The sequence below is a fragment of the Mesoplodon bidens genome (genome assembly GCF_964165515.1).
Source record: "Mesoplodon bidens genome assembly, chromosome: 2".
Lineage (NCBI taxonomy): Eukaryota > Metazoa > Chordata > Mammalia > Artiodactyla > Ziphiidae > Mesoplodon > Mesoplodon bidens.
In genome coordinates, this window is record NC_138177.1 from 56,413,794 (window position 1) to 56,427,002 (window position 13,209).

General features: G+C 36.2%; 1 protein-coding gene across 1 annotated transcript in view; it reads left to right on the forward strand.

The window, feature by feature from the left end:
- The window catches only part of DTL (denticleless E3 ubiquitin protein ligase homolog), a 39,763-nt gene that overhangs the window by 7,405 nt on the left and 19,149 nt on the right, over positions 1-13,209 (forward strand). The window contains exons 4-10 of the mRNA XM_081216373.1: positions 63-124; positions 209-329; positions 5,894-5,959; positions 7,180-7,292; positions 8,550-8,623; positions 10,493-10,596; positions 10,912-11,016. Of these exons, the coding sequence (XP_081072499.1) occupies positions 63-124; positions 209-329; positions 5,894-5,959; positions 7,180-7,292; positions 8,550-8,623; positions 10,493-10,596; positions 10,912-11,016 (645 nt within the window). The remainder of the gene's footprint in view (positions 1-62; positions 125-208; positions 330-5,893; positions 5,960-7,179; positions 7,293-8,549; positions 8,624-10,492; positions 10,597-10,911; positions 11,017-13,209) is intronic.

Consider the following 13,209-nt stretch of genomic DNA (forward strand, 5'->3'; position numbering starts at 1 on the left):
AGTAGTATGGCTACCACAAGACATAGTTTAGACAGTTTACATTCACCATTTTCTTTGTTTAGAATGGATGGCTCATTGGAATGCTGTCTTTGACCTGGCCTGGGTCCCTGGTGAACTTAAGCTTGTAAGTGACTTTCATTTTATTGGGATCTGGGTAAACACTGGTAAAGGGTTGCTTTAAAAAACTGTGAAACCTTATTTTTGAAAGGTTACAGCAGCAGGTGATCAAACAGCCAAATTTTGGGATGTAAAAGCTGGTGAGCTGATTGGAACATGCAAAGGTCATCAGTGCAGCCTCAAGTCAGTTGCCTTTTCTAAGTTTGAGAAAGGTAGGTATATGCTTACCCTCTTTCATCTCCTTAACCTCTTTCATGGTGAAGTAATAATAACCTGTAATTGTTTCCACCCTTTCCCCTGTCAAAGTTGCTCCTTTACCTACATAGATGTTTGAGATACTTAATATGACTTGGAAACCTCAATGAAATTAAGTTGGATTTTAGTCCCGTTCTAATGGATATTATCTCCAACTTGTCCCTGAAAGTCAAGTGTCTTCAGATAATTTTTTTCTGTAATCTTGCAGATAAGGTAAAAATTCACAAAGAGCCACAATCCCTCTGTTCAACTTTGAGTGGCCTTTGAGGTCAGAGCCTGTACTGGACACTGATTAACTCCATTTGTAAAATAGTTACTTTAACTCTACTTGTAAAATTTAAATGGAGTATGAGGCTGGGTGGGAAACCTGATAAACTGGACATGATTCTTTACCTAAAAAATTTACCACATAATTACTTTAAATGGCCCAGTTCCCTGGTATGTTTTCAACAGTTATTTACTCACAATTAATCTTTCTATATTTATTTAACTATTATAATGGAGAAGGAAGATTTAAAGAGGGCTATAATACAGAACAGTACTATAGTAGCTGGGGAAAAACTTAGCAGGGGTATCTGAATGAGCTCTTCATTTCTGTTTTTTTGTTTTCTCCTTCCTCCATTTGTTTCTCACTAAATAAGAGTGAGACAACAAACATTCATCTCAAAGAAGTGGCTGATCAATCTGATTTTAATCGCGGAATAATAGAAATAAACAGTATAGTTCCCTTTATCATTAAAAAATATTCTATTTTTAAAAGGAATGTTTTTGTTTATTTACCTGAGCACTCAGGAGTACTAAACTGAGTTGTTGAGCTGGTTTGGACTTTAAAAAAGGTCAGTTGGTTGCTGTTGAGACTGGAACCTTGAAGAGGAAATACATGACATAGTTTTTATCTCTGCATAACTTTTCATTAACACATCTGTTGTATAAAGTTAGGTATGCTTGTGTTCTAGTTTTACACTCCTGTATCAGAGTTCATTGTAAGTTTATAAAAATAATTTAAAGTCATAAAATACTTAAAGTAAATTTGTTTATTTAAAGGGTAATGAAAAAGGGAAGCACCATATCTTTCGGTCCCTTTGCTTAATTTTTAAAACTGTGCATTGAATCTATGCCAGTGTGGTCTAGTAGAAAAAGTGGTAACCTTTATCATGGCTCCCAGTAGTTCACAGGTGCCCTAGTGTGAATTAGTCTGGTTGGACACTGCCCCCAAGGCCTCATAGTTTGGTTGCTAAAACACAGATTTTAGCCCCTACCCCCTCAGCCAAGTGTTCTTGTGCAGGGCATACTTTTACAACCATACATAGAAGCCCTGTGTTTTGTTCTGCTTTCTGCCTTTAAATTCTTGGGCAGTCATTTTTATCTCCCAGGACCTTCACTTCCGAATTCACAAAAACATTGTAAGCATAAAAATGAAATGAGATGTGAATGCACACACACACACCAAAACAAACAAACACAAAACTGAGGAGCATATAAATGCTTAGTGGGTTGGTATTTTTGGGGGTTTGGTTTTTTGGGGGGGGTTGTAGGTAACGTGGTAGGAAAGATCATGATCTAGTTCTTTCAGCCCTACATGGACAGGATACAAATAATACTAAAGGACATAGTTATACTAGTGGAATTTGCCTTCCCTAAATATCTACCACCTGAAAACATGGAAAATATTTTCATCTCTAATTGTCAGTTACTCACAGATGTGTGTTTTGTGTGATAAGATGGGTGTTAGAGGGGCTTCCCTGGTGGTGCGGTGGTTGCGAGTCCGCCTGCCGATGCAGGGGATGCGGGTTTGTGCCCTGGTCTGGGAAGATCCCACATGCCGCGGAGCAGCTGGGCCCGTGAGCCATGGCCGCTGAGCCTGTGCGTCCGGAGCCTGTGCTCTGCAACGGGAGAGGCCACAGCAGTGAGAGGCCCGCGTACCGCAAAAAAAAAAAAAAAAAAAAAATCGGTGTTAGAACTTCTAGTGAGTAATTAAAAATAATTATAAGTGTTTTTCTATTTCCCCTCCTACAAACTTATCTTCAGATTTGCACCTTCTTTCTCATTCTTCATTCTCCAGTTTAAGACGAATCCTTCCTAGGGCACTGGTTCTCAACCCTGACTCATTAGTCACCTAGGGAGGTGTTTTGTTTTGTTTTGTTTTTATTGAAATACAGTTGATTTACAACGTTGTGTTAATTTCTGCTGTATAGCAAAGTGACTCAGTTATACACATTGGGGAGGTTTTTTAAAATACCAATTAAGTGTGAATCTCTAGGAGGTGGACCAGGCGTCTATTTTGTTAAAATTCCTCAAGGGATTCCAGTGTGCAGCTAAGGTTAAGAAACATTCTTGATCCTCCCCAAGACCTTATGGTATCACTTACATCCCCACAGCTCCTCTGTCTTCAAGCTTTCCTTCTCTTGGCTCTTTCTCCATAGGAAAAACTCAAGCATATCTGTGGCCTGTCCAGAAAGAAACATCTTAACCTTGTATTCTCCTTCAGCTATCATCCTTTCTTATTTCCTATCTCTTCTAAGTTTCTTAAGAGTAATCAAAACCTGGTTAAATGTCCTCATCTCAGTTTGGTTCAATCCATTCCATCTCTCTTCCTGAAATCACCCTGCCTTCTACTTGTTCAATATTTGACACTTCTGGCAAGTTATTTAAAAATTCATGAAAATTGTTTTCTTCCTTGGAATCTGTGATACCACTCCCTCTGGTTCTCAGTATTTCTGTTTATTCCTTCATAATTGCTTTTGTGAACTCCACTTCTTTACCTAACTTGAAGTGTTGACATGGCCCAGGATTTGGTATTTGGCCATCTTTTCCTTTCAGTCTGTGCCTTCTCCCTGGACAGTTTCATTTATTCCAATTTTGTTTTGTTTTTTGCTCCACTTATATTGAACCAGATTGTATTTCCAGCTTTCACTTTTCTTACAAGCACTTCAAGTTCAGCATACCCAAAACTGAACTCATGATTTCCCCCAGCAGCACCATCTTTCCCCTGTCCTCTGAAATCATTTCTCTTCAGCCTGAAGAACGTCCCTTAACATTTCTTGCAGTTCGAGTCTGGTTGTAATTAATCCCCTTTGTTTTCCTTTATATGAAAATGCCTTTATTTCATCTTCATTACTAAAGGATATTTTTGTTGGATATAAAATCCAGGTTGACAGGGTTTTTCCTTTCATTACTTGAAGGTGTTGTTCCACTGTCTTACATGGTTTCTGTTGAGAACTCTGTGGTCATTTGAATCATTTCCCTGTATGTAATATGTTGTTTTTCCTGACTGCCTTTGGGATTTTCTGTCTTGGTTTTCAGCAGTTTGACTGTGATGTGTCTAGACGTGGTTCCCTTCAAAATTATCCTGTTTGAGGCTTGCTGAGCTTTTTGAATTTGTAAATTTACAAATATGTGTCACTGAATCTGAGAATTTTTCTGCTGTGATTTCTTGAAATATTTTTTCTGCCCAATTTTCTCTCCTGAGACTCCAATTACTCATGTATTAGACTTTTTGAAATTGTCCCATGAATCCTTGAAGCTTTGTTCATCTTTTTCAATTTTCTTAAATTTGAGCTATAATTAACACCCATAAAATTCACCCATTTAATGTGTACATTTCACTGGTTTTTAATTTTCTTATAGAGTTTTGCAGCCATCACCACAATCTAAGTTTAGAATGTTTCCATCAACCCAAAAAGAAACGAGAGCCTGTTAGCAGTACTTTCCGTCTTACCAGCTCTACACAACCACTGAACTACTTTCTCTCTATAATTTGCCTCTTCTGCACCTTCGTATAAATGGAACCACACAATATATTGTTGGCTTCTTTCACTTAGCATAATGTTCAATCTTATTGTTCTCTCTTCCTCAGATTGAATGATTTCTGTTGATCTGTCTTCAAGTTCATAGACTTTTTCCTCTGTTCTCTCCATTCTGCTCTTAAGCCTATCCAGTGAATTTTATCATTTCAGAAGTTGTGGGCTTGGGTTCTAAAATTTCCATTTGTTGTCAATAAGTTCTGTTTGTTACTCTGCTGAGATTTCTCATCTTTTCATTGATTATGAGTGTCTCTTTATTTCACTTGACAGTCATATCTGTTTTACAACCAGACCTGATAAATCAACATCTAGGTTGTTTTGAGGCTGGCCTCTGTTGATTTCTCTTCCCTTGAGAATGACGCATTTTCCTGGCTCTGTATATGGCAAGCAATTTAAGATCATACCCTGGGCATTGGGGATGGTGTGTTGGACTCTGAATTCTGTTATGTTGCTCAGGAAAGAGTTGGTGTTTTTTTTTAACAGGCAGTTAAATCATTTAGACTCATAGCATAATGTCAAACCTGTGGGAAGGCAGTCAGTTCAGAAGATCGGATCTCAATTCAGTTCTTTAATTTAAGCCTTAGTTGCAAGCTGCTTTTAGCTTTCCTATGCACATATGGTTTGGGGGTCAGCCAGAGACTTGAGCTAAGTTTAAACATAGAATTAGGGTTTCCCTTTCTCTGCTCTCTCCAGGCTTCCCCACTTCCTCTGGCAGCTGTTGCCCCTGTCCTCTTTTCCTAGTTCCTCTGGCTTGAAAGATGGTCTTTTTGTTGGCACTTTGGCTGCCTGGTTCTGATGCTACAACTGTGGCTGCTCTCAAGGTAAAACCACAAAAAATCAGGAACTTACCCTAGGCCAGTCACTTGCTTCAGGTGTTGACTCCCTTACAAAAATTGTATGTTTTTGATCAATCTCTATACGACCCTCAAGTAGCTGATTTTGTATTTTGACCAGAGCACTTATCAAATTAATCCACCTGCATTAGCAGGTGGATTAATTTGATAAGTGCTCACTCTTTCATACAGGAAGCAGAATTTTTTGGTTTAATTTTAGAGAATAAAGTATGACAGATAAACTGGAGTTCCCCTGTGTTCCCTCCTCCGAGCTCACTGCCCTCCTTCCATCCCCAGAGTCAACCCCTTTCACAAACTTTATGTGGATGTGGTTTGTATCTTTATACTGAGATAATACAGCTTGGAGGTTTGGAATATGGGTTCTGGATACATACTGCCAAAAAAATAACCTTTGCAAGTTACATATCCTCCCTATGCCTTAGTTTGCTTATCTGTAAAATGGGGATAATAATTCCCACCTAATAAGGTTGATAACAAGGATTGAGGTCATTTATTAAAAAAGCACTTAGTATATTTAGTGTCTAAAACTTAATAAGCACTCAGTATATTTTGGTTATTGCTTATTTATTGTTATTCTTACTACAACTTTATAGTATAGTATTTCATGTGGTTTTAAAGAAAATTTACAGAGAGGGATTATTCTATCAAGTTTTTGCTCAGCATAAGCATTTTGAGTTCTTTATAATCCTTTCCCTTCACAGCTTTGTTTTCTTATTTGTGTTGAGCTATGTATTTTATCATTTTTAATCTCCAGTGCCAATTACAGTACCTAGCATATAATAGATACTCTAGGAAATTTAAATTGAAATATGTGCCACTGACTGGTTTTGTTAACTTCTTGATAAACTGTTTATGTGTCTGCAGCTGTCTTCTGTACAGGTGGAAGAGATGGCAACATTATGGTCTGGGACACCAGGTGCAACAAAAAAGGTAACCTAGTTCCATTTTAATTTTCATATATGTGGGATTGCCCCATAATAATTCTGAATGAAAGAATCAACTATTTCACCTGATTACCACCAGGGGGCACATGTTCATAAACCCCAATTCTGCTCTCTTCAGTTCTCAGGATCTTAGTGATTGTTTTAAATATTACCCTCCATATTTACCTCATATTGTCTTCTGAACTGTAATGCCATTTACCTAAATTATTGATGTAATTGAAATTATTAGTACATGATCTTTTATTTTAATTTTAAAAATTTGGGAGCTTTTAAGAATTGGATTAAATTAAATATAATTATACTCACATTGCCCCATGATGCCATTAAGCAGAAAGCAATGATCATCTCCCTGCTTCACTTTTTTAAAAAAAATTTTTTTCTAATAGACTATTTTTTAGAGCAATTTTAGATACACAGCACAATTGAACAGAATGTACAGAGAGTTCTCTCTGTACTGATATACCTCCTGTCCCCACACAGCCTCTCCCACTGTCGACATGTCCAATGTCCAGCCAGAGTTGGACATTTGTTACGATTGGTGAACCTACTCTGACACATCATTATCACCCAGTGTCCGTCTGTACTTTACATTATGGTTCACTCTTGGTATTATACATTCTCTTGGTTGTGACAAACATAGTGACACATACCTACCATTATAGTATCATACAGAATAGTTTCTCTGCCCTAAAAGTCCTCTGTGCTCTACCTATTCATCCTGCACGCCCCCCTAACCTCTAGCAATCACTGATCTTTTACTATCTCCATGGTTTTGCCTTTCCCAGAATGTCATATAATTGGAATCATACAGTATGTAGCCTTTTCAGATTGCCTTCTCTCATTTAGTAATATGTATTTAAGGTCTGTTTATGGCTTGGTATCTCATTTTTTTTTTAGCACAGAATAATATATCATTGTCTACATATACCACAGTTTTATTCATACATTCCCCTACTGAAGGATATCTTGGTGGCTTCCAAGTTTTGGCAGTTATGAATAAAGTTGCTATAAATATCCATGTGCTTATTTCCTTTTTATACATCATAATCTCACCACAAGAGATGTAGTACAGTAGCCCTGCTGGCTTCTAATTTCACTAATTTAATAAAGAATATAATTAATTGTGACATCTTATATATATATGTTACATTCAGCGTGGGAATAAAGTTCTGAAACCTAAACCATTTACCTTGGAATATTTTTCAGATGGATTTTATAGGCAAGTAAATCAAATCAGTGGAGCTCACAATACTTTAGACAAGCAAACCCCTTCAAAACCTAAGAAGAAACAGAATTCAAAAGGGCTTGCTCCTTCTGTGGTAAGGTTTTATAGCTGTGTACATGCGTGCAGATCTTGACAGTAGCATAGAGTCTCATTTTAGGGAATTCATTGGGCATAAAATAGGAGCTAGAGATCAGTCAATGAATGAGAATCTTCATTTCCTCTTGATGTCACTGGTTTATTGCTTAATACCAGTTCAGTACCTACGGTACTGGTACTCAAACTCTAGTGTGCAACAGAGTCACTTGGGAAATACGTTAAAAATTCAGTTTCCTGAGACTCATCCCTAGAGATCTCCATGCATACACATCATCTACAGTATGATGTGATTCATTAGGAAAGGGAGATGGGTAGTTTGAAGAAGCATATTAAGTACCATGATACAGTATTCTGTAGGGGAAAAGAATCCCTGTTGTTGTTTTCATAATACAAACTGCAGAAAAGATATGGGTTTTTTATTTATTTTTTTTAATATTTGGCAAAAGATTATAAAATATTTTGAGAAATATTGGGGTAAGATATAGTACCTCTTTAGCATATTATAGTCAAAGCTCAAACAATGCCCATAATACAGCTTTTTTCTTTAAGAAAAATCACCAGTGTTCTTACTCGAATTTATTTATTTTTCTAGTATTCTTGGTCTGTAGAGTCTCAGTTAATATTTTGGGGATGTGTGGTTGCTAGAACATTAGGACTTAAAATTACACGGGCATGAATGGAAACTGACAGGGTTAGCATGTGGTTTTGGGAGGCCAGATGAAGTTAAAATGAGTAACATTTCAGACTTTTCATCAGATTCTTAGCCAAGAAAACTTAACAGCAATTAGGAGGTAAAACTCTACTAGCTCCTTTCGAGTTTTCAGAGCATGTAACCATCTTTCGTTCACAATTCTTTAGACACTCGTATGTGACAATCTGGATAGACGGCAACATTTTATAGATGAAACAGGTACAAGTTAAATGAGGTTCCTAAGGACAGACAGTAGGGATGATTTCAAGTAGAGCCAGTAGACTTAGACAAGTACTAAAATCTTGTGTTAATCACCAGTTTTTTCCTGAATATGAGTCAAAGTGTTCATACTATGTAATATAACATGATGTTTAGGTCATTTTCTTGCTAAAATTGCTTCTTGGTCTGCATATATATCTGACTAGGATTATTGGAAGGGCAAGATCTAGTCATACTCAGTTTAGGGGAAAAAGCTATCATTTTAGCACCTTGGTCTCTTGATAGTGAAGATCGTTATACCCAAAATAGGATTTCCTTCTTTTCTTTTTCTTCCTTGTGCTGTAGGATTTCCAGCAGAGTGTTACTGTGGTCCTCTTTCAAGATGAGAATACATTAGTCTCAGCAGGAGCCGTGGATGGGTAAGTCGAGTCTTTATTTCTTGGTTCTTTTGGTGAGCTGTCTTTCATGAACTGTGATGGGGAAGTCACCTAGACCCATTATAATTCAATGTGTGTGCTTTTAACTTTCAACATAGTGAGTACCCAGCTGAGAAGAGGAATTACAGATCACACTGGAAAATATCTAGTTAGGACTCTTGCTCAAATAATTAAATGAGATAATGTATCACACTTAGCACATTTCTAGCACATAGGAGGAGTGTTGGCTGCCGCTGCTATTATAGAGAAGCTGGCTGGGTAACTTGCTTGTCTGTGCAGTGTAATTTAATCAAGGATTCTTATTTTGAGGAGCAAAATTTCTGTTACAGGCATATATCAGAGATATTGCAGGTTTGGTTCCAGACCACTGCAATAAAGCTAATATCGCAATAAAGTGAGTCACACGACTTTCTTTGGTTTCCCAGTATATATAAAAGTTATATTTATATTATGCTGTATTTATATTAGTATATTATAGTTTATTATATTACTATATAGTTATATTTACATTATAGTCTACTAAGTGTGCGATAGCATATGTCTAAAATAATCAATGTACAGACCTTAATATAAAAATATTTGATTGCTAAAAAATGCCAAAACAATTACAATAGTAACATCAAAGATCACCAATCACAGATCACTATAACAAATATAATAATGATGAAAAAGTTTGAAGCATTGGGAGAATTAGCAAAATGTGGCACAGAAACATGAAGTGAGAAGATGCTTTTGGAAAAATGGCACCTATAGACTTGCCACAAACCTTCAATTTGTAAAAGAACGCAATATCTGCAAAGCACAATAAAGCGAAGCACAGTAAAATGAGGTATGCCTGCCTGTATTTTGGATTTTATCTTCTCTGGTTTAGTAATATCCTAAAAGGAGGAATCTGATTCTGGGCATGTAACTGGCATTTCTGGGAGCAATCTAACTAGATTGATAGGCCTAAAGACTTTCACATACTTTCCTTCTATGATTGCTCTGAATTTTTGGCTTCCAAATAAGTTTGTGATACTTCTTGATGGTTTGCTTTGTTGGAATTTAAGTTCATTGAGTATAGGGGCTCTTTCTTTTTAAAATTCTCTTCTTTGCCCCGGTTTTGCCCATTATATCTCCCAAGACATCCCTCCCTTCAAAAGTTTTAATTTAAAAATATGATGGCTTAATAAACTAGAATTTTTTTGTGTCCTCTGGACACTTAAACTCTTCTGTGGACTGAATTCTCAGGCACAAATGTAGAATTATCTAAAGGTTATTAGTTATGTTTGTAAATGGCTGTGAAAGATTTGCTTCCAAGGATACTTCCCTTTTATAACCAAGCTTGTGTTTTCAAGTTGCCTACAAAGTAGATGTAGAAAATTAAGGAAATTATTCCAATAGATGAAATGAAAAAACACTTTATTTCACAGGAAAATTTGTTGAGACTAGATTACTTAAGGAGTTAATATATGGAGATATAACCATAGGGACAGAGCTTAGCACTTAATGATGTCAAAGGTTACATGCAGAATGTTAAAGGCTTAGGAAGTGCTTTTTTCTGAAAACAATGAAACAATGACCATCAGCAGTCAACCTTCATCTTCCTTTTCCGCTCCCTTGAAGTAAACTCAGGGCAACCCATCAGTGGGTCAGATCACATCTGTTTCCGTTCTGCCAGAATTGTTAGCCTGACATTGGAGACAAGAGCATGAGATAGTTCAATCTCTTTCCCAATGACATATCCTCACTGTACCTGGTTGATGTGCCAGGGGAATTAGATTAAAAGTCATTTCACATTCAGACGTAGTTGAAACTGATTGGTGTTGGAGAAGGACTACAAAATAACTATTTCTTTACCTTGGTTTTTAGGGTAATCAAAATATGGGATTTACGTAAGAATTATACTGCTTATCGGCAAGAACCCATAGCATCCAAGTCTTTCCTGTACCCAGGTAGCAGCACTCGAAAACTAGGTAAGCCTTTGCGTATTCATTAGGACTTTTTTGTAGGGCTTTTTTGGATACGTAAGTTTTTGTTAAAATTTTTAAAGTAAATAGCAAGCTAGTTTTCAGCAACTATTATTCTCTGTTGACTTGAGAAACTAATATATGGAAGTGTCTTTTTGAAGTTCAAAAGTTAGAAACTCCCAAGAATAATTTTGGTTTGTATATACTTTAGGGAAGAAGAATTCTGATGATTCTTCTTGTGAAATGATCTAAAAAGATCATTTTCACCTCAGTTCTACTCTCCTTCATCAGCACATGCTAACTAAAGTTTCCTTTTTCTAGGATATTCAAGTCTGATTTTGGATTCTACTGGCTCTAGTTTATTTGCTAACTGCACAGATGACAACATCTACATGTTCAATATGACTGGATTAAAGACTTCTCCAGGTAGGAGCTTAGTCATTCAGATTCTCTTTCCTGGAAACTAATGTGGTTTTTTTTGTTAATGAGAATTTAATATTGATTTTCTTTTTTTCTGCACCAAATTTATGAAGACATATGAGGACTTTGGGGTCTTCGATTAGTTCCAGTGATGTTTTCATAGATGTATTTACCTTGTGATGGTTTCACAAGTGAACAGAATCCTGCTCTGTGTGGTAACTTAATAGTGAGTCTCTCCCGAAATTATACCCCTTTGGGTATACTTAAAATTATCTCAATTTTTGTGGGATAGAGAAGGCTGTTCTGTTCAGGTTTTGTCCTATTTGGGAGCTGTTCATTAAAATTAGGGGACCTCTGGATGTTTTCCCTAACCTCACCTTTTTATTTTTCTTAAAGAAAATTATAAGTGACTTTAAAGCTGATAAATGACATTTTAAAAAAATCAAAGTTTTTCAAGCATACTCTAAGAGGGTTATTTGAATTTCATCATTTTAAGAACATTATCAATTATTTAAGCAAGCTGCATATTTTGTAACCTACTTCTCTGGTATAGCTCTGTCAGAAACTGACTTTGAATTCTATAACCAATCCCTAGAGCTACCCAGTTCCCAGTAAAGTAAGATGTGTTGATAAAAAAGAAATCTTAAAATAGTACAGAATTTAGCTGGACTCTTAGAGAAGTTTCTAAAGACTGACCCCTAGCCATTGTTAGGACTTTGGTATCTGTGGCAGTTACCCAATTGATATTTTCAGTGCCCTGGGTTAGGTCTGACGTTGTCTAAACAAGAATAAGAGTATTTGGAAAGCTTGCTGTCTTCGTGAATGGAATTAGAACTTGGACAACTTCTAATTTATTTAGCCGTATAAAACAGACTCTTTAAAATTTTTCCCTAAAAGATAAAAGCCGAATTATATTATCAGGTGTCCAAGAGCTCTTTCTGTATCATTTTGTTATAGTGTGGCACCAAAAAGGGCTTTGAATTTAGCTGTCCTTCTGCCATTAAAACAAATATGCCCAAGGCCACTTTACTAATAATTTAGTAACCTTTTTCCTGTGCTCCTGAAATAATTTGATTGGCTCTCATATATAGATAGGTAGGTAGGTAGATAGATAGGTATGTTCCTTAGAAATTGAAAGACAGACGTGTGTGTGTGACACATCTGGTAATTGCTCATCTTTTTCAAAACTTTAGAAAGGGTCCTGGACTCAATACTTGATCTCCTATACTTTTAATTTACAGCATTTTATTACACTAAGTGATGTTCATAAAGATAACTCTGAAGCACTTTAGTGAAACATTTTAAAAGCCTGAACTGTCAAAGATTAAATTAAACTAATTAAAGCCAATATAGGTTTTAGAAGGATTTTTCACATGGTTTGAAACATTTACTGTGTACTTTATGTTGGCTTTCTTAGACCAGCAGAGGGCAATGAATACTTACGAGTTTAGTGGGAAATTTGGTCTGTAGTTTTCCATTCGTAGCTAAGAGTTGAGAAAGATGAACAATTGTAGTTTTGGAGTTGTAGTCAGAATAAAGGAGCCTGTTTATTTTGTGGGGATTTATCTATCATATATCATAGTAGCTCTATAATATGTGTATCTGAATTGATTCATATCCTGCTTAACTTTCACAGTAATAGTATTTGATGTGGGGGTTATTTGATGTGCAGGCTTTTTCTTAAAGGGCTATAAATACAAAGTTTTTTTTCCAATGTTATTCTAGCAAAAGGAAGGGGTTTTTGTGAGTACTTACAGAAGGCTGTTAAGTCCCTTAATAATTCTTTTTTCCCCTCCATTAGAAGATTGGAGTGAAATACTTTTTCCTGCCTAAATGTATCCTTAAATTTTCTAATGACTGAGATTTTTTTCTTTTATTTCCTAGTAGTATTCTGATGCCAGAGACCTCAGGTTTTGGTCTCCTTAGGATAAAAGAACTTGTCAAGCACATTATGCTAGATTGGATAGTGAGGAGTCTAAACCTAACCTAGTTGGAGTATCTTACATATGAATATATAGCTTACCCCACTGGCCACTTCTACTCTTCAGCCTATTTAAAGTGCTAGATTTAAGGTTACCACATCTCAGATAAGCTATCCATAAATCTTAACTCTCCTTTCATTGATTTTTACATGTTCATACAACAAATGTTTGAAGACCTCCTCTGTTCAAAGCATTATAAGGTCTAGTGAGGAAAGAA